The sequence below is a fragment of the Chaetodon auriga genome, chromosome 5 (assembly GCF_051107435.1).
Source record: "Chaetodon auriga isolate fChaAug3 chromosome 5, fChaAug3.hap1, whole genome shotgun sequence".
NCBI lineage: Eukaryota > Metazoa > Chordata > Actinopteri > Chaetodontiformes > Chaetodontidae > Chaetodon > Chaetodon auriga.
Window position 1 is genome coordinate 25,522,465 of NC_135078.1, and position 22,456 is coordinate 25,544,920.

General features: G+C 43.0%; 1 protein-coding gene across 1 annotated transcript; it reads right to left on the minus strand.

Annotated features, from left to right (window-relative positions):
- Nucleotides 1-19,608: 19,608 nt before the first annotated feature.
- On the minus strand, nt 19,609-21,972 carry cox7c (cytochrome c oxidase subunit 7C). The gene is made up of 3 exons (XM_076729886.1): nt 21,817-21,972; nt 20,123-20,270; nt 19,609-19,707 (listed from the first exon to the last, which is right to left on the minus strand). The coding sequence occupies exons 1-2, from the start codon at nt 21,889-21,891 to the stop codon at nt 20,154-20,156; spliced, it is 192 nt and encodes a 63-aa protein (XP_076586001.1). The 5' UTR covers nt 21,892-21,972; the 3' UTR covers nt 19,609-19,707; nt 20,123-20,153.
- Between the last annotated feature and the right edge of the window lie 484 nt (nt 21,973-22,456).

A 22,456-nucleotide genomic window follows, 5' to 3' on the forward strand; every position in this document is an offset into this window, starting at 1 on the left:
TTACAAATATCAGACTCATAAAAGTGTGTGGGTGTGTGTGTGTGTGTGTGTGTGTGTGTGTGAGTGTGTATGTGGGTGTGTGTCGATCATGGGCTAATCCGGAGACAAATTAGTATGATTATAAACATACAGCATGCACAGCAAAGCTTAAAACCTGCTGTATGTTGATGCATATGCAGGAAATTCATCATCTGTCAAAATTCAGCATCCAAGTCTGGGACCTCAATACCCATTAGTCAAATTTTATCACTTCACTAAAACAGGAAGGGTACTGCCTGAGTCTTTTATTGCCCACCGCTACTGTGTATTGGTTTGCTGCATCAGGTGATGAGTCACAGCCCAAATGAGGTTATCCCATCCATCCGGACAGGCAGGCTGACACCAGAAGCTACTCACTGCCCAGCCTATTTGAGCAACAGCTGAGACATCACACACCCCGCTAACTGCCCACTGAATGCATGACATCATCTTCACTCCTGTGTTTTATATGCATCAGTGAGGGATTAATGTCCCTCTGGCTAAATTAAAACTGCTGTTTGTGCTCTTTCAGCTATCTTTCTCATCTGTCTGTATCATTACTGAGAGAATTTCTATTATGCCTTTTTTGCCTCCATCTCGTTCTCTGTTGCATTTTCCTTCTACTTCTTCTTCAACAAAATCTTGTCCCTCCACTCTGCCATCTCTCCCTCCCTCTGTCCCTGCGTGTCCCTCCCTCCCTCCCCCCGCCTCACCTCCCTCCAGCCCCTAAGGCCGCAGCGACATGTGCGTTGCAATCTGCAGCCCCAGTGCTCTGCTGTCTCCCCAGGCCTCCCCATCACCCTCTACCCTCCCCTTGTGCTTTTAGGCCCCTCTGTTTAATTCATGAACTTCCTGTGGCTCCTGTCATGTCTCATCTGGGCCACAGGAAGGCACAGTGTAAATAATGGAGCATCCCCAAAGACATGTTCAATGCTGACTGTCACAGCGGTGTACCATGTGCTCCCATGGAGAGGACAGGACAACAGTCTGTGTTTCTGTGCCTCTCTAACACATATGTCATGCTCATAACACTATTTCTATACATATGGTGAGCAGAAAGTGTAGTTACAGTCGGGCATGCATGAGCACGTACTGTGTTGATGTGCCATGTTTCTCTTGCACTTTGCAGAATGTACATAAATACATATTCAGACAAATTAAATGTAAATAAATCAAAGTCAGCTTTGATTTTTTACTTCTTATTCGATAAATGACCTTTTATGTATTGACACACTTGTTTTATTTCAGTGGGCTGCATGAGAGCAGATACTATAATCCCCCGTACAAACAAGCTGAGGCTCATTTATCCAACAAGCATAACATTCTCCTAATCTTTAGCATTGACCACCTTGGGGCGTTTTATTGGCATTACGACAGCAGAGGCGGATTCGAAGCAACATCCCATCAGCGATCTTCTGTGGAATCCTTCCTTAAACCCCATAACAGAATACTCAGATCAATATTGTTGTGAGACAAAATGAGAAATCAGGCCCGCGGTAAGGAGGCAAGGCTTAATTCTCAGGGGGCAGTCTTTAGAGGCACAGTCTTTAAAATGATCTGCTTGATAAGCATAGCTGAGCAATTCCTCAAACACAACAAAGACCCCTTTGTCCTACTCAGATATCTAACTTTACGATATTTGTTCTGCATACGTCAATGAAAAAGGGATCAGGACAGGGGACTGAGCCTGGATTGAGAAGCCCCTGGAGCCAAACATAGTGTCTTTGATCGTCATTCACCCTGCAGCATGTCTTCATTATCAATTTTCATGGCATCAGGCGTGTTTATGACTTACTATAAACTCGGCAAACAAGCCAGTAATGTAAAGGAGGCTCAGTGCTGTGATGCACAGATAGGAACTGAGTCAGCTGTGGAATAAAAATAAACTGAATCTGCCTTGAATCCAAGCTGACAGCCTCCCCCCACAATGGAGCAAAATACAAACCTTTTACAACCACTTTTCATGTCTGCAGGGCCTGAATGTTTCATACTTAAAGACACATTTGGAGACGTGTGTGTGTGTGTGTGTGTGTGTGTGTGTGTGCGAGAGAGAGAGAGAGAGAGAGAGTGTGCACATTTACAGTGGGCGTTTGGTCATATTCACCCATTGAGGCTGTTATTTTTACCGTCTCACTCATGCACACCGATGACATGCAGTAACAGCTCCCTTGCAGTAATGTCTCCCCACAGGGTTGGAATGAGCACACATCAGAATTAAGTGGCATGTTTGCGTGTGTGCATGTATGTGAACGTGTTACCTTACATGTCAAGCGCAGAGAGAGATAGCAGAGATCTAAATGCCACGGCAGTTGATTACACTAACAGAGGGAATCTCTTGGGGTAGCAATCTGGCAACACACCGCGTCTTTATTGATCTGTACTATGTTCAGCAAATCCGCTGCTTAGGCCGACCGTGTTTTACAATCACCTGTGTAACCCCCCACTGTTCAGCACTGAGGTGTATGTTGTTTAATTCTGCTTGATCTGGCTCCCTGCGGCTGTCGACGCAGCCCATTTGGTAAGTACATAGTGGGATGTGTGTGTGTGTGTGTGTGTGTGTGTGTGTGTGTGTGTGTGTGTATGCATGTGTGTGTAAACATACACTCCTTCTTCAGCACAGCAACTCTGACACATCGTCTGCTCCGATTCATTTCATATGCTGTTTCTTTATGGAAAAAAGCTTTAATCTACTAATGCTTTACCTCAGAGAGCACGGCATGACTTATTTTAACTACATTGTTATGTCATGTAGGCCAAACTTCATGGTGTGAATAATATAAAACTGGACTGAAAACTGGCGAATTTAGGAAACTTAGGCAGTGGTAGACTGGGAGCCTGCCTCTCACTCAAAAATGGGGGTATATAATTGAAGGCTGCTTGGATGCTAATGGCTACTAAAGCAAAAGTCATCAAACCTATTGTTCTGTTTGGGGTCCTGCAGACCCCAGGCCCTCTTTACTGCAACAGCTCAAACAACACACTGGCCCAAAATCTCAAATAATTTTATTTGGATTTCAATTATTGGTGTTTTATAGCAGTTTGTTCATACAGTAAGAGGTCTAATGGAGTTGGGTCAATAAAAGATAACACACTGAACATTTCTTTGTCTGTAAATGCCTTTTCTGGCAAACGAAAGGAGTCTATATTTATTTATGAATGACCCATTTAACATATACTGTAAAATATAAAATACTTCCTCATGCTGTTGCCTTTTCATTTCTAGACCAGCTGGTGGCAAAGGGAAGAGTTACCACCTCAATGCTTTCCAGGTCAGAAGAAAAGACAAAATATTTAGGGGTAAAAAAAAATGTTTGCTTTTGCAATGATTATTGTTATTTTTACACATGCAGCAGGGGAGTCTGTGGGGTCCCAAACAATGAGGAAACAGAGCCAATATCAACAAAGCACCGCAATGAGGTATGACAACAACGAATAATATAGAAGGCAATGTATGTAAGTAAGTGAGATGTAGCTCATTCCTGCCGTTGCTGCCTTATATTTACCAAAGCTGCAGTGGCAGGAAATGGGAGGAGGGCACCGAATGATCAAGAGACCTCTGCATGCCAAGAAATGCAGTTTACACAGCTGGTTGTGACATTATGACAGTAGCTGTTAATAAACCCACACGCTGACTTCCCAATCTGGCTGCAGTGTTTTGTTTGATCACTTCAGCGCTGGTGTCAAAAACAAAATGGCTACATCCTCGCAAAACTCTTTACATCATTCAGTGGCTCGATAACAAGCAAATTATCCCGCTGAAAAAAGTACATTCATGCATGAATAATGCAAAACAAATTTAGATTACGGAGCAGATTGCGTTCTAAATCAGCAGAGTGCTTGGAGACAAGAGGTGAGTGTCTGCTATCTGTTTGGCATAATCCTCTCCCTGGAATGTCATAAAAAGTGTGTTACTCACAATGTGATGAAGTCGGGTCTCGGCTCGGCAGCTCCCATGGGCTGCCTAGAGTAACACTGGAGGAGGCTTTGTTTTGTGTTAAGTGGAAGAGCGATGGTGGATTAGACACCACAGTGAAAAATAAGGGCGCTGCAGGTGGGGGAATCTAGGACAAGCCATTAGATGAGGAAGGATATTCATCTTCAGCACTTAACCCATGTGTTCCAGCAGAACCGGGCTAGAAATATCATCTTTATTTAATACAAAGCAGCTTCTCCCACTGTTCTGTTCATCTTCCCCGTTGCCTTTCTGACCCAAATAATAGAAAATTACTGGTTTAATCTAAAATTGGATACTCAAACGTACCTCTGATCTCCCACAACAATACCTGTGAAATTAGAAACGCTAATAATGTGCACATGCAAGTGTTTTTGCCGACTGAGGCAGGCAGCTGAACCTGCAGCCTGGATCCTCGTGCTCGTGTGTAGACAGATCTCATTTTGACTGGAAAAGGCCTGCAGCAAGCAGCTTGCATTTCCACCAGAGGCGATCTTCTCAGGGAAAACAGGAGCAGGCATAGTTTTTTTTTGCTCCAGGGCAAAACTTGCTCTGCAATTAATTAAAGCCTAGTTTATTCCTCACTGTTAGTAGCTAATGTTCTTAGCGCCCCTCACAAAGACACACACTCACTGTGAACACACACTTTCTGCCTCTGAACTCCGGATGCAGAGTAGCTGTGCCTCCTCAGCAAATTTAATCAGAGTATAGGATTTGTCCCAGCAACCTTGATTTAAGTCTTTGTGGAGCTGCATATTTAATATATTGAAAACACACCTTGGGATTCAGTGATCAAAACTAAGGGTTGAAGACGATGCAAAGAAGTGCTCCCTGCAGACTTTAGTCGTGTGTTTTGTGCATGATTGAATAGGCCAGGAGCTCTTGATGTTGCTCTTAGCTTTTCGCCTTCAAAGGGGATGAAGGTTAGCTTCCGGATCAGCAGGTATGGTTTTATCATTACGGGCTAGACAGGAACTATTTTTATCCGTCCTTTCCTTCACTTCCAAAACACTGTAAAAACGCCCTGAGACACTGACTGCAGCAGCACAGTGAATGAAGCTGTTTTTTCACCGTTCATCCTCTCTCACTTTCCAAGACAGTGGCAGCTTATGAATTCATAACCCAGGGCTGTGTGAATGCACACATACTGTATGTTTGGTAAGATGTGTAGAATATAGAAATGAAGTTTCAAGTATATTAAATGTAAATGAGTGTGTATGAGCTGCTAATGAGACTGAATGAAAGTGGCAGATGCCCATCTGTCATGGAGGGCCACATGGAGGAGCCCCGAGAGGAGGCGACTGCTGTGGCCTTCTGCTCTGCACATGCGCAGAGTCTGTATGGACAGATAGATTTCTGAATCCATTATGTGAAAGTCGGCCCTTTATCTCTGTGATGTGTTTGTCTTGTGACCGACAAATCCAAACTTGCTAGTCTTGTTCTGTTCTTTCTTCCATCTGCCTCTTCAGTTTTCTTTCCTCCTTTCCTCCTTTCTTCCTTCCTTTTTTTTTTTTTTTTTAACTTTCCTCCACGGACCTCCGCAGGCCAGCAGCATCCAAAAGCCTCTTTATGAGGACAATAATGAGAAGTAAAGCTCTGCATTCAGTCTCGGTGCCTCAAGGGCCTGTTGCATTTCTGAGCTCAGTTTCATGTCCCATCCTATTCATAGGGGTTGATGAAAGGGCATGATGCACAAACAAAAAAGAAAAAAAAAAAAAAAAAAGCAAACAGCAGGCTATTCTTAGGAGGACATGGCCTGATGTGAGGAGAGAGATACTAATCTACTGTTCACCAGCACTATTCATTTTGAGTAGATCTAAGTATAAGTAGTATAGTTACAAATCATTACACAGCTTTACTGGAATGGAAATAAAAGCAGTGCTGCTCACTGATTTCAGTTCTATGTTAAGCATTAAGCTGATTTTAAGCTTATTTGAGGGATCAATTTCAAGAAAACTGGAAGAAAGATGAGGTGACTTTCTGCTCTTTTTGCTGTGTTTAACTGCAGTCGGAGGAAAAGTGTGGGTAAAGCTCCCTCTGCTGGCCAGAGCGCACCACCCTAAAACAAGAGATGTTTTGTGTGAGTAAAAATGAGACAAAAAAAAAACCCACAAAAAAAAACACAATGTAGCAATTATGTGCAAAATGTGACTGAAAATATTCAAAAAATAGTTGCAGCTAATGACAGATAATGCACATATACCCCTGTTTTTTAAAATATCACACATTAGATTTAATGTGATGTCTTTTTTTTTTTTTTTTTAATGAAACATCCACAGTGCTGATGTTGTGTGACTCTTGCTTCACAATGCCCATGTTGATGAGACTCACGTCCTCCCAGAGTGACAACAATGGCAGCAGTCACAGTGCGTCTGTGTGAGTCTGCCACATGGCGGAGAGCCAGCACACACAGACACTGCCATGTGTTCTGATGGTTTGTCACAGAGATGGGAACAGTTGTCAGAGAGGGCCTCTGTTGTTGTCAGCGCAAACAGGCATGGTTCACAGAATCACATGTTTTGATATATTTTCTGCGTCAGCAACCAGTGAAAACCTGGAGCATTCAAACCGGCCAGTAGGTGGCACTGCAACATCAAAGCTGAAGCAGGTGTCCTTAAATTGCTGTGCGAAAGAAGAATACATCACCATTATGAGACATGTCAGCCACACATTTCCTCTCAAATTATTGAACAGACTGGCGGGAACGAACTCTGTACATTAATAGGAGATGAGAACAGAAGCAAATGCAGAATCTCAGAATAAATTCAGCATGAGTAATATGGATTTTGAGCTTCATATTTTTATGCTTGCCACAGTGTGAACAAAAATACGCAATTTAAAAAATGATAACATGCACAGCGGCCATCCATTTCCCAAGACAATCCCTTAATTATGAAATCAATATAATTACTACTACACAGGAAGAACTAATTGACGATAAATGTAAATATGTAGCTCCATCAAGCAAATCATGCAACCTACATACTGAGGAGACTTGTTCTCATATCTTGGGAGCAGTGGGAAGTAAAGGACAGAAATTACGACCTCTCTGTTTGGCTCGTACTGCCATGAGTTCCCCATTGCCTGCTTCATGCAGCTGTAAATAAAGGTAATTGTACAAAAGCTTAATTAAATGACATAAATCCTGTTTACGACGTCTGGGTTTTACTGAGCCACTGAATCGTAGTGGGAAGGAGGGCTGCACTGTGTGTGAGTGTGTGTCTTTGTGTGTGTGTTTGTGTGTGTTTGTGTGTACAGTTTCTCTCTTTTCCTACCCCCCTCCACTTCCCTCCCTCGACCCACTGCCCCGACGCCACCTTCTACGTGCTTTCCCATTTTCAGACACACAAATGCACACACTACACAACACAGCGCAGTGCATACAGAAGACAAAGTCGTCCCCTTTCCCTGCGTGTGCATGAGGTGCAGCTTTGCTGTGGCTCTAGCTAACGTCACTTTCTGTGAAACACTGGACACCCAGAGCAATAATTCATCTCTTTCATTAGAGCTGAGTGTGTGTGGGGGTGAAGGTGTGGCTGTTTGACTGGCACTCAGGCTGGGCTCCTCTGCTATTCCACACCACAGCCAACTCAGACGGCTCTCCCCGGTGTCCATGACCCTGAGACCCGATGGGAGGATGTCTAATGAGCATACGCAGCGAATGGAGCACACAGGCAAGGACATCCCCAGTTTAAAGAATAAGCAAATATATTTATAGAAGGTCAAATGGAGTTCAAAGCTCATCCTTGTTGTAAAAATCATAATGCAAAGGCAGGTTATGGGGGACATTTCATCAGCAGCTCAATCAGTTCACATTTATCTCAATGTGGAATATATAGTGGGTATGTATACACAACCAGCAGAACCTGCCTCCATCTCTCTGTCTCAGCAGTTTCATCCAGCGAGCACAATCTCTGATGATTGATTGATATTAGATTGAACTGGCTGCCTGTTGTTTCAGCACCATTGACTTCAGCGAGAGTTGCAGCCGAAGATTACAACACTGATTGCATTTCAATTTTTAATGGAAAGTGCCGGAATATCCAAAGTTCTTTCTGGTGAGTTCACGCAGAGTGTTTTGCGCCATTAGCGACCCTCAGAAAGACAAATTGGTTGCATTACCAGCTGCCTAATGTTCATTTATTATTTGTAATAATAAAGTGGCATGTATTTGTGCTCTCCTGTAATTGATTATGTTGTACAGCACACCGTTCCTGGAGGATGATGCTTTTTTACAACCTCATAAGTCATTTGAGGCTTTGTGGCAGGTATTAATGTGTCTACGTGGTGAGGTGCCACTGAATCAGCCGGGCCTGCTCCTGTTGGATTAGGTGGAACATGCAGTAAGACATGATCCCAATGTGTGTGCCTTAATGGCGCACCACCTCCTGCCCAGTCAGCTGTGGACCATTAGACCCAGATTCAGTGCGTAACTGATAGGGATTCCCCACATATTGGAAGGGTGTGCATGGCAGGGAAGATGATCAGAGATGATGCATTCGGAGGAAACAGGTGAGGTGGCTGCAGCGTCTGGTGGAAATGCATGATCTGATGCAGCCAGACTGCATCCAAGCATCTACGAGTTGGAAAAGTGGTGGGAAAAAGAAGATAGAATAGAACAGAAAAGGGGGTTAAATGCTGCCTGTGCTACAGCTAAAATGTTTTAATTTTGTGCTCAACCCACAGCGTGAGGAAAAAGCTCTGTTTAAAGCACATGTGACAGAGCTTGCTGTTAGAAATTACAGGTGGAAAGTGAATCAACTAATGCAGCAAAAGATTTAAATCATTTCCACAGAAATGTAACAGATGAATAATTCACTATTGGAAACGGTACCGTTCCCCCCAATACATCTTCAGCTTCCTCTCTGGCAGACTATATCGTAGCAGCCCATAATTGCTCAGGGCATGAAGTAGTACTTAAAGCCCAGAACGATGTAGATCAGAGTGCAGTGCACACTACAGTGACAGGCACCACCAGTAACTAGTCCATCACGCTAACCTCTTTGCTGTAGCAGATGAAAAAGTTAAGGGCCCATAATGCTGCAACACTGCCTGCACATCACTGCAGGCTGTATCCCACATGTACTGTATGGCAAAAAAGTGCAGAGAAGGGCTTTTGAATCAAAGGGAGGAGAATTATAGCACTAGTTAGACTTTAATGAAGGCACATAAAGTGGAAATCTCAGTGTTCAAGATCTCAATGAGCTGCTAGCTGGGTGGAGGCGGCAGCTGAAAGCACTAGAGGGAGGATTTTGATCCGGTTGGAACAAATCTTTAAAGAGATTTGAGCATTCGCAGTGCAATGTGGCGTCCCGGTTAGTTTTAAACTGGCCGATAAATGAATTCTAACATAAGCACCAGAGCTCGAAGACAGAGAGATCAGGCGCCAGCAAACACGCACAAATGCAGAACTCCACAGGAGTGGCCAGGCCTCCATCCTCCCAGTCTTATCTTCTGCAGCAGTGTGTTGGAAGAGTGCTTCTCTGTAGTGAAAGTGAAAACCCCAATATTATGGCCAGCTCAAGCCCCCCACACCCCCGCCCTGGTGGATTATTACTGTATGTAGCTATTCTCTCAAAGGTCAAGAGAAGAGATTTGTCTCTCCCCTGCTCTATACTGTCTCTCACTCTAAATCCCAGCGGTGTCTGGGCGGAGATGATAGAGCAGTCTGTTCCTTTCCCTCCCAAACTCCCCGACTGCCTCCCTCCCTCCTCCACTTCTCCCTCGATCGGTCATCCCCTCGCTCAGTCACTCAATCAATCATTCAGCCCCCTTATTTACAAGAGGGCACGATTGCTGCTAAAAGCATTGTGTGGCACCATTTCATAAAGTTTCGGCAGCTGCATTCCTCTCACGATAATTCAGTCCTGGCTGCACTCATGCATGTTTTATAAAACTGCTTAGCCTTGTGATAAAAAAGAGAAAAAAAAAAGCAAATATTTGAACTGTTTTTAATAATAAGTGTCTCTCCTCCGTTGAGAAAACCTGGCTTAACAATATTCATGCATTATTTCTCCACTTTATCAAAAGCAGGTCTTATTTTCTACTTTTTCAGTTATTTCGTTCGCTCCCAGGTCACCACATCTAACTATTCCCCTCTTTCAGCTGGTGGTGCACATTTGATTCAGCATTTCCAGACGTCCCAAGCTCCCGGTTGCTTACTCTCTCTGCTTCACTCACAGATGGCTGCTGAGGAGGCTCCAGGGATGCTGGGCTGGTCTGGACCGACTGGCCAGATACTCACACTGTATGTATTTACCCATCAGACTCCCTTTTGTTCTGCGTGGTCTGTGTCTTGTGTCTGCCATCTTGAGTTTAAGAGTCAGTCCCTCTCAGAAGATGTGCAGGAACTTTCATACACGCGTTGAGCGTTCAGAGGATAAAATGTTATATCATAGTTCTTATAACTAGGAAGCGTTTAACAGATCTTTACCTCTCACTTTCGCAGACTCTAATTGCCTTTATGTGATAACCCCGGGTTAAGACTGAGGTTTTTGTGGGGGGCTGACCCATTTTTTCACATTTATGTGTCCGTGAATAAATGGAGTATAAATCAAACCTGTTTCATGTGAGTAACTCATTAAAAAAGCAGTCAGAGGTTAAATAGAGTGGTGGAGGGCATAGTTTAATTAGACCATCTTTTCTTGCTCTGTAAAACAGGCCACTCACCCTAACTTTAAGAGACCTCTCCGGAATCTTACTGAGGAAAGCGAGTTAATGAACCATTGAAATCTTCAGCCACTGAAAGAGCAGTGAAACTCTACCAGAACACAAATCCAATTTCGTAACAGAGCAAAGAAAAGAATACCAAAACTAAAAATCTCCCACATTTGGGATGTCAATATGTACAACCCAGATTAAATCAAATTAAAAATACAAAAGCATTCATTTCAGCTTGAAGTATTTGACAACAGGGCTGCCTGTGAGTAGAGATATAAGCCAGGTGTTATAAATGCCCATTTTACACTACTGAACAACACCCAGTGAAAATGCAATTAACTTCTAAGAATAGACATTCAGAACAAAGACACTCCTGAACAAAATCACATTTAAAGTCAAAGAACTAAGCCTAATTGTGTTAGAAGACTTTGAAGGTAGGTGAAATTCAATTTCAAACTCTAAAAGACCATAGCTGCATCGAATTAAGCTCACATACTTTGTTCAATTCTTTTTTTTCCTCTGAAAATTACACCAAAGATGGGGGGGGGGTGGGGGGGCGGGGGGGTGAGAGGAAAAAAAAAAGACAGCAGACGGGAATATTTCTCAGCTTGCTGAGGCAAAACTGCCGTCAGTGTCTGTATATGAATTTAGCAGCGGTGGATGTGCTTGAGTGTCGTCCATGGCTGCTTGTCAGAGTTGAGACTGGTTTTCAGTCCCAGTGAGGTGTGTACATACACATATATACAATATTTTGCAGACATCTATCAATCTTTTTTGCAAGCTCAGAAAATTCCTTTGCACAGTGGAGAGTCACTGGCTCGCCGCGTAGAGTCAAGTGACTGATGCATTTCATTGTGTTTCGGTGTGGGCGCTCTGAAAAGGAAAGAGCCACATGTCACATCAGAAAGCCGCTCCTGTCATGTCCTGCTGGTCCGGACCGGGCAGAGACATAACGGGTGAGGACAGAATTGTGTTGCATAACAAACACAAGGCTGATCTGTGATTTTTGGCAAAACTGGAAATGTCAAACGACATTTATGTAAAGACTTTATGCACAAAGGCTCACACTACCGAGGCAGCGAACTTGTGCAGCTCTGGTTGTTGCAGAAGTTTAGTTTTGGTCTTTGCTGTAGCACACGACTTTCTCCTGAAGTGATCGTTCCCATTACGCATTCAGCAAATGTTTTTGTTCAGTCAGCCTCCTCATTTGCCATGCAAGCTGAGCTGTCAGGGGGCCGCAATCTTTCCCTCAGTCCTTATCGTGCTTCCTCTCATCCATCCCTTCTCCTGAGCCTCGCTTCTCCCTAAGTGGCCACCCACCTCTGCCATGACTTTGTTACCAAATTAACCGGGGCACCTGCTGTGATTGGACCAGCCAGTGGAAAGTCAACTTTAACCTCCCTTATTAATTGCATATCTTGGCCTCTCCTATCAGAGTGAAGAGGCTACAGAGCAGTGGGGTAGTTTTGTTTGTGTAGACCTCCGCAGACACGCACGCACGCACGCACACACATACACACACTAAAATCAGCAGATAACAATTTCATCAGTGAAGAGGCTTTTTATTCGGTATCTTATGTCTTTATAATTGCAGAGAGGGCCCGGATAACTGAACAGCTCTCTCCTGATTAGACTGCACGGTAAAAGTTGAAATATCAAACAAGATGACAATCTGAAGGAACTCTGAATTGGTCTGTGACCTGTTGAAAAGTGAAAGATAGTAGTTAAATTTGTATAACTTTGAGTAGTTGGTGCAAAAGGAAAGTTTTTTTTGTCCTCACCAAACAGAACTTTGAGCGGCTCGTCACTGACAGCACATCTGAAGGATGTTCAGAGAGATTTCTATCTGCCGGGTTATCTCATGCTGAAAGTACCAGGGGGATAACATGTCACGCAGTGGTGCAGTCCAAACATCAGCTAATTTGTGCAACAAATATTGGTATCTTTTTAAGAAAAACTAAATAAAGGAATAAAAGAGGCATTTGATCCTTTTATGTTGGCAATACGGAGTGAGTCTAGCGAGGTTCTGTGGCTGTGGTCCTGGGCGCCGTGTGGTTCAGCGGGGCTTTGAAAGGCACCATTCACAGACCCAGCTGAACTGGGGCCAACCCGAATTGTGCCTGCATGTTTCATCCAAACATCTGTGGTGTCCAAAGAACATCCTGGAAGAGACTGGTCTGCGGAGAAACAAACCAATCAGAGCCCCTTGTGCCTTCCTCTGCCCCAGTTCTCCCTCTCTGTCTCTGCGAGACACAAGCCTTTCATTCATGTTTCCCCTGCACAGACAGTTCTGCCTTTGTGATTTGTATTATATCTCTGTTGGTGCTCTGTTCCCGAGTTCAAAGGAAACAATTATTGTTACATCCCGCCCTGCGAACAAACACTTCGACACAAACTGTGTGAGATCAAATTGTGTTTGTATGGACTCTTGCTGTGCTGCTCTGAGCTTCAGATAATGGTTTTCTGAAAGTTTGACCTGCCCTGAGTTACTTATCATTACTATGAATGTGTGACAATCAAAGGACATGACTATGATAAAGAAAAACAACTGGAAACTTTTGTTAGACCATAAAGAGTGCTGATTCCTGCAGAGCGATTTTCCCATCATGCGGCAGCTGTAACCTTGGCACGGTAAGTATTTAAAGTCTCCCAGAATTCATTACATGTCACCGCCTGGCAGTTCGTTTTTGTCCAGATGGGGGAGCTATGAGGCTGCCCAGCATCAGTATAACAGTGCGCCACTGTGCAGCTTCTCCACCTCCGTACCTCTGCATCTCTGCTCTGGGAGACTACTGCAGAGCAACAGCAGAAATTTTGCAAATATGGTAAACAGAGATGCAAAAACTATAAAAGTGCTGACTCTCAGACTTCAGGGCAGTGTTTGTTCCCGATGGGGAACAACTGTAGAGATATACTTCCTGTACCTGTGCAGCTTCTTTGCCCATTTCTGTACTGTATATCCATCAATATCTATCTGTTGTCTGTCTTCAGCCCTGCTGTCTGTACAGTAAAAACATGAGCTATATTCCACTATTCTCCATTTTATATATATAAAACGAAGAAGTAACTCTTTGAAGACACTGCTAGCCTCCATGTTTGGTACCAATTTTAGAGATAACTGCTTAGTTTGCTCTCTTAATTTATGCAACTGAAGGTAAGGTAGATGTACTCCTTTAACAGAAAAATGACAGCTTTCTTTGTCCCAAGCCGCGTTTAGACGAGTGGATGCATGTCTGTTTGTGTTTCTGTCGATACTGTATACATATTTCAGTAGTATTTTGGGAAATGTACATGAGCAATGTTTGTGCATCTGTTTCAGGGCTTACAGTTTGTGTGTACAAATGTGCATGTGCAGGTTTGCAGCAGATGCCTCTCAGCGTGAGAAATGCTGTGGGTTGAAACTCTCCAGTCAGAGTAACAAGGGAGGGAGACCACTGGAGAGCAACAGACACAATTTCTGGCCCAGAAAAGGTTCAAATATTTTTCTCTCTGCCTGTGAGAGGGAAGGAAGCCATGGCAGAGAAAACAACAACAAATGATCAACTGTACCTCCTTTTTCTCTGTCATCCCTCTCACTTTCCATCTCTACTAGTCTCACATTGTCAGACCTTTTCCCCGCACTAGATTTTCACCGTTCCATCGCCGCAGAAAACATCTCCAGAGATGCTTCATTAGAGAAAAAGATATCTTCCACTGTTTTTTTCTTCTATGTAGATCGCATGGAACCCGACCAACCCAGTCCCGGTTAAACTGAGAGGGGTTTGTTACAGTGAATAAGCCAGCTGACATGTAGCGTCTATGTGGGTGCTCTGTACTGTTTTGCTGTCTTAAGAAAACACGATCAATAAATGAACATTTCAAGCTGTTGTTTTGTAATAAAAGATGTTGTTTTGGAAATTTAAACTGCTGGCCTTAGATTAGTCAGTTGTTACAATGAATTGAATTAAACAGGCTGTAATTTTCATAGAGATACAACATAGAGGGAATTTTATTAAAATCAAATTCAAATCACTTGGTGTTCAGCCACAAGCCTGGAATGGAGACAGTGTACACTAGCCCCAGACAAAAGAGCTCAAAACCTCATGATTTAGCCGCGCATTTTACCAGCCAAGAAGTATTTTATAACAGACAGCTGGTAAAATGGAAGATAAAAATGTGCTTTTTATTGAGAGGGCGCAGAGCTGAATTCAAAACGCACTGTATATTGTATGAAGTAAGAGAGCAAAATGCACATCCATCCACATCCGACCCTTCAGAGGCATTAACATAAGGCTTAATGTGGGAGAGCGTGGACTGAAGTGGCTATGATTATTTAAAATGAAAACTTTTTCACCCTGAAACTTGCTGCTATTAACTCTGGCAGTGCGTAGTGTTTCATTATTGAACTGAAGACTGTTCTGGGGAGTAAAGTGGGCTGGAGGGGATGCAGAAATCATGTCAGTTTCAGATCTCATCTGGGGTCCCTGCCAGGTCTCTGCATCCCTTATTTTCATATTAAACTGAAAGTGCAAAAAAAAAAACAAAAAAAAAAAACCTGAAGTGGCATATGACATATTTTCCTCCTTTGGCTTTGCATCATCTTTGTGATGTGCTGTTGATGGAAAAGGGGGCAGGTCTCTTTGAGGTGGTTGAGTGCATGTGTTTTTCTAAGCACAGGTGCTGCAACATTAATGAATGATAAAGGCTGCAAAGTGCAACATGTCCTGTACAGAGAGGGTATGAGTGTCTCTATTGTATATTCATGTGTGCCTCTGACACTTTGATTTTTTGATATCAGAACTGGTGAGACTCTTTATTTTCTTGTGACATACAAAAACACACACACATATGAGTGGGCTCGCTTTCCTGCGGGCATTCATCTCCAGTGAGCAGCCTCCCCTCTGGAGGTCCTGTACTAATTGTGGAGAGTTCCTGGATGAGGCAGCCGAGCCCTACTCTGACGAAGTGGGAGGTGCGCGTACACTTCATCTTCCTGCACTGACAGTTCAGCACTTCCCCGCAAGTCAGCATCTTTGAGGTAGAGCGTGGTAAACAGAGAAGGTAGGGAAGGAGGATGGGCTTAGCAGAAAACTTGGGAGTTCAGCGCGTCCTTGAAACTTTATTGACTGACAGTGCAGTGTCAGGGTGTTGTGCAGCAACCGGAGACAGCTGCTTCCACCTCTTATTGTCATCATGCTGATATGATGGTCTGGAGCCTCCCTGGTTTTGAATGCAATATATTGATTGGTTGGTACAATGAAATGCTGCTGTGCAAGATGTTTACAACAAAGAGCTGATTAGAGCTCATCCAACTCACCCAGAGGGGTAATTTAGTCTGCAGAGTGTTTGTCAGGCACCCACTCTCATTCAGAGTAAGTAAATGTTTATATAACTGTCAATCACTAATGAGTCCGCTCACACCAGCTAACAGTTACAAACGTAATTGTTTGACTATAATAATGCGGTTGGATGTGAAATGTGCCTCTAACGGGGGATTCAATAAAACGTCAAGTCTTTTTATTAGATGGCTGTGCATCCTTTACACCAAGCTAAGCCTACTATCTTCCCCTCTGAAGTGCAAATGAGTCTATAATTAGATTCCACACGTGAGATGCAGAAAAGTCCTTTATTGAACAGTCTACAGAGGCTGCAATGAACGGCCACAAATGCCGCAAATAAGGTGATTTACATATCTGGAAGAACATATAAAACTATATTAGTTTGTTGGATAAAAGGGGGAATGAAACGCTGTGATGCTTTAGCTGAGGCACTGCTACACATACAGCATTTCACCTTTGTAGTTGTGTGCAACATATTAATTGTAGGTAACCTATTCATTTTGTTAGCATGCATGATGTTAAACAATCACTGAATGGTGATAAACTTGTGCGGAATTGATCTTTAATGGCTGCACTTTGTTTTAATTAGTGCCTGTGCGCCAGGGAATGTAAAGCATTTGGAACAACAATTACAATAATGAATTTAGCAGATATTGGCTATAATGAAGGCGTAAACTCTGGCAAACCACAGAAAAACCACAGACACACACAATGGCAGTCCCTCTCTCTTTCATATCCCCCACACTTACACACTAAATGCAGCATGACAAACTCCGGCAAGAGACTTGGCATGCTGGGTGCGTAATCCTCCTGTAATGTATTCTTTTTCTGTCTCCCCCCTGCTTCCTTCCTGCAGCCACTCAAAGTGTCACGCAGCGGCGATATGGCAAACCCATCGAAAATGTGTGATGTAGACTATTGTGGGCACCGTATGACCCCTCCTGCAACGTGCCCTGTGCCAGCACACCCTTATGTACTTTTCATAAGTCGCTGCCGCTGCACTGCAGCTTGGTCCTTGTCCAGATAACACCATTGTGTCTAATTGGTCCTCACTGCTGGAGTCTGGCATCAACTAGGATTCTTAAAAGCTCCCGTTAGCGGCGTAATGGCAGAGAATAGATCAAACATTCATGCCTAAAAAAAAGTAACCGCTGCTTAGTGCATGTTTTTACTCTCTGATGCCTGGATAATGTGACACTCCTCTCAGACCTGATCTCTTAAAGTGTCAATGCCAGTCTAAATTCGTACTCTCAGGGAGAGCAAATGCCTGGGACTGTATCATCTTTCTTTTTTTTTTTTTTTCCTGCAAAAGGGTCTAAATGCTGGGGACGTTCCTGAATTAGCACTCTGGGTGCTGGAGTGTACTGTAGCATCCAAATGAACCATTTATAAAATTTAAAGTAGCTGCTGGCACTTGTGTTCAGTCAGTGCCGCACTGTCAGAGTTTGGAGCACAGAAGTGGAGCTTTCAAATGTTTACAACTGTAACAACACGGAAGCAAACTATGTGCTGTCAAACAACATGCTGCCGTGTTTTAACTGACATGATGGTGATCACTTTTTGTAGCCACCTTTGCTCAAAAGGTAGTGTTTGGATGGAGTATCACTTCACTGAGGCTTATTTGGCACTTTGGAGCTCCCTTTCTCTGAAAAAGGAGAGTGATCTTCGAGGTGCACTCAGAAAGACTCACCGTGAAGTGCGACTCGTATCAGGCGATGAAGGACGTCAACTAAAGCAGGCTTACACACTCAGTCGTAATGGCTCATTATATGCTGATAAGGACCGTTTTGAGAAAGGATTATTGTTTAAGGCTGAGATGAGCTGAGCATTTATTTTCCTTGGCAAGCCAGAAAGCTTGAGATATCACTGAGCAGAACGACGACGATAGTGATGTGCGTTATTTTGACATTTTCCCGCTCCCCCTCCCCCCACCTTCCTTCCTCACCTGCCTTCCTGTCTTGGGTTGCATTATTGCCTTAAAGTGCATGTGAGGAGAAAAAAAAGTCTGTCAGGTGCTGATCAGACTGCTATATGTGTCTGTGATGTATGTGTGTGCAGGGGCAAAAATAACATAAAAAGGGCACCGGCTGCATACAGTGGGACGCAGCAGAAAGTCATGATGCATTTATGGTAAATAGTTTCAAACCCTTTCCAGCATGTAGGGCAGCGTATATAGTACTGTCCTGTGTTTTCTCCATTTTAAGGGCACCCATTAGCACACTGCATCACATTTTCTCCACTGAAGGGCACCCAAGAGAGCACTTTGTGACATTTTCTTGCACACTGGGCCACCCTAGAGGGCACTTTATCATGTTTTATCTACCATGAGGATGTCCAAGAGGCCGCTTTTGCCACATTTTTTCAAACATTCCCCCCAGAGTCCACCGGCGTGTGTCTGTGCAGGTGTGAACTGTGCTTTGGTAACAAACACTCGGAGATGTAAAAACGCGCTGTGTGTCAGTGTGCGGTTTAGTATGCTGTGATAACGTGGGGTGTCATGTTTATGTGTTGAGAAGTGTTTTCGAACAGAAAAGCCTCTCTCCCTCCCCTTGAGCTACTAACAAAGGTCAACCTATTCTGAGCGCCGACAATACAATGCACCTATGAAATATCGACTCCCACTTGTTGACCCCATTAAATGTCTGATAACTTTATCACCGCCTAGCAAGAGCTGCACGACCTGAATGCTCTTCCAACCAGGAAGCCCAGAGGCACAGACAGTATAACATCATTATAAATGCAGGAGAACACAAAACCACCTGACAGGTTTACAAAGTTGCTGCAAGTTGTGTGTGTGTGTGAAAATCAGGGAGGTGGGGTTCACAAAGGGTATATATACAGCAGCTTGTTTCTCACGCTTACAGCTTGTCCCCTTATGTCTCTGCTTATGTCTTCAGGCAAACCCGAGCACCTTCTTTACCATACAGCAACGAGGAAATGAAAAAGCTTAGCTGATTGCTACAAATGACTCCAGGCGTAAAGTAGACCCAAATGAAGGTGCATGGAAAACCTCTCAACTTTTACATTCCACTTCCTCACCAACACCAGCAGCCACACTTGCCTTTTTAATACATTGTCCTTGGATAATTATAGCCAGAGGCATAGCGTTAATTGAATTGAAATAGGTTATTCAGTGGAGTTCAGCTGCGGCGCTGAGCTATAGGGTGAGGGAACAATACGCATCAGGAGAGGACTGGACACTTGACTGAGAAGTCCTCTCGCTCAGATTTCCACTTTATTCATTTTAAGTGGCCTGCAACAGAGGGTTTAAACTCATAGTTATGGGTTCACTGTTCACGTTTACAATATGTTGACTTTCTGCCAACAGGGATCTACTCAGGACTTGAATAAAGTTGCAGTTAGCAACAGTGTTCATAAATCTGAAAAACCACTTCTCTCTGTGGATGTTATAATGCACAAGGCCAAATCACACTGAGCACAGGCTACACTCAGTAGATAAATGATGGGATACTATAAAAAGATGCTCATATAGTTGATCATCTGTGACCTACACAGAAATATGCCTGTATTACATGTATTTAACTCAATCAGAGGTCGCACCTGGTAATCAGCATTTAAAGTACATATTCTATATCTATTAAGTTATATAATAAACTTCTTCAGCAGGTTAAAAAAAAAAAAAAAAAAAGAGCAGACATGTTTATGTTTGAGGAAGCTTTATTTACAAAGAAAATCAAGAGATTCCCATTCTTCGGTCCGGATTCATCTCTGATGGATAAATATGTTCCAGCTGACGACCTGCAGGGAGAACAAGGAAGTAGGGCAAAAAGTGATAAGATGACTTGCATGCATCTGATGACAGAAAAGCAATTTCTGAGTAAACACCTGTGAAGATAAATGTGACAACCACAACTCTGACCTGCTCTCACCTGATACACATCAGTGTCTTCAATAAACTGTCACATTAACTTGCTAAAGTGCGAGCTTATCGAAACGAAATGGCGTCAATATAAACCCGCGACATTTGTTAGTCACTCTCAGACATACAGGTAATTTATTCAAGATACACCAGTGAGAAAAAGACTAAAGAGACACGATGAAGGACTGTCATTGTCGGAGGTCACTATTCAAACCAAGGCTGCAGTAAATGCCACATCATCTTGACATTTTAATGAAAGCGGATATGCTAGATAAACACGGCAGTCATAATTACCTTGAAGGCTGAGTAATAGCTCTGGGCCATTTCACTTCTTCAGGATCTGATGTCTGACGACGATGAAGGGGAACGTAAAGCCGCTGCCGAAGAACACCAGCATCATGCCGAGCAGACGCCACTTGTTGTCCACGGAAAATGGCAGGTTCTGTGAAAGGACAAGAGAATTACGATGCAGTGAAACTCCAAGAAATCTAATGCGATTCTCTTCATTACTTTGAAACTTACCTTTTTTGATTTATTTTTCCTCATTTTATTTTGCTAACTGCCTCTGAAGAGCGACTGATAGCCACGACTCTGTGACATGCTCATTCATCAAGCTATTTTAGATTTTCACATTCACAAACTGTGAACTATGTGTTTATTTTGACCGTATCAGAAACAGTGATTGTTAGAACAGTGGAAAGAGCGACCGAAACAGTTTTAGTGAGCTCCTTTTAGTTTCTGTAAAGTTTGAATGAAGTGTGTTTTACGATGAGTTAACAAGGCAATGAAGCTGGTCCTCGTTTGATGAGCTCAAATTCAGAAAGCGCATGGTGGTATTTTCTGTTCAATAAGGAAAATGGGTGCAAGAATTATTTGTTTCTTGAAATTTTAATTCTATTTATACATTATATCTAATAAATTAAAAAGTAAGAGAACTTGTGGATCATAGCAAACTCTCCACTCACACACACATTAAAGAAGCGGTCATCTTATCACCCGGTGGGTTTACATACAACTGCACAGGCATGTATTTTTATTTTACCATTACCATAGTCATTTTCTACCTTTACCAAATAACTGATGGGGGAGGGGGACAGCTGTTGACACGGGCCACTGTGGGTGATTCCTTAAGAGTCTCCAGGTGTGCAACTTAAGAAGACCAAATTTTAACCAGAAAAATAAAGCTAATTATTTAGTTCATTAAAAAACTATTGAACATAAGATCAAGAGATCAAGTTCGCTCACTCTGATCTCTGTAGTCCTCACGACCTCCATTCTGAAATGAATGTGACGCGAATCAAGACTACATGCGATAGTACAGTTAGCATGAAACTCAGCCGGCTCCTTGTAGAGAACACATAGACTGAGCCGTTTCAACGCAATACTCCATTATACGAGCAAAATTCACACTTGGTAATCCCAAAACTCGAGGTATACCTTTCTCCAGGGCCACTTGTTGTTAGGCTGCAGCTGTGACCTTAAGATACTGCAATTAGCCGGAAGTAACATTACTAAACAACTCTATTGAGACACTAATAGTCGCGCGTCTATAAGTGTTGTGTGGGTTGGTAATGTGTCACTAATATATCTGCCGTGGATTAAATGAAAACCAGCATTTTCGATCTGTTAAAATGGTTTGCTGTAAATTGCTAAAGTTGCTTGCTAAAGAGGTAGCATTGATTGATACGTTGATTAGCTAGCTAACCACCAGCTTAGCTAGCCACATAGCTAATGCTAAACAACAGGTCACCACCCAAAGCAACACTTGCTGTCACACACCTGTCCTTACGATTAAATGCTTTGTTACATGGTAAAGAAGAAAATATTTATGCCTGTGGCAAGTTTGTTAGCATTACAATCAGGCTCCTGTCAAAGGCGGACATGACCTCCAGGTGATGCTAGCTAACGTTAGGCTGTGAAGACAGACAAGGCCTCATTTAACAATATCACATTTAAACAATAATGCTGCTTTAAGGAGGTCATCTCACCTTCCCTGGTCCTTCAGCATAGTGTGAAGAACGAACAGCAGACGTTGCGAATCGTCTTACAGCTTGTCCCAGCATGATTACTGTCTGGTTTCTTCCTTGCCTCAATGTAAAGCTGCTATGAACGACCTTCTTGTTTCGGTTAGCGGTAGAACGGCGCAAAGGGTTATGGGAAAAGGAAATGGCGCTAGAGCGTGTGGGAAATGTAGTTCACAACAGTGAGACGCGTTTACTACGAGTATACTGTATCTCTCTTTCATCTTCCTGGAAGGACAGAGGTGTTTGCTGTTCCATTACAGATCAATATTTATATTTTTTAAGTTATGAATATTTGTGTGTGTCTGTTTGTATGTGTCTACATCAGATACGTTAAAATTGATCATTCTAAGTAGGTGTAAGACAGTGATCTCTTTATTTCATTTGGATTGAGATCCGCAATAGGTCGTTTGCAGTCGCGTGATGTTACATTCACAGGAAATTTCTTTCTAGTTTAGATGAAGTTACAGGAGAAAAATACAAGAGAAGGACATTTCCCACTGCACAATGTGTGAGTTACTGTGAATTTAAGCAGAATATGGCAACAGCATTCAAATGTGGTGCAGGATCTAAAAATGTCTTGAAGGGTAGCAGCAGTACCTAAAAT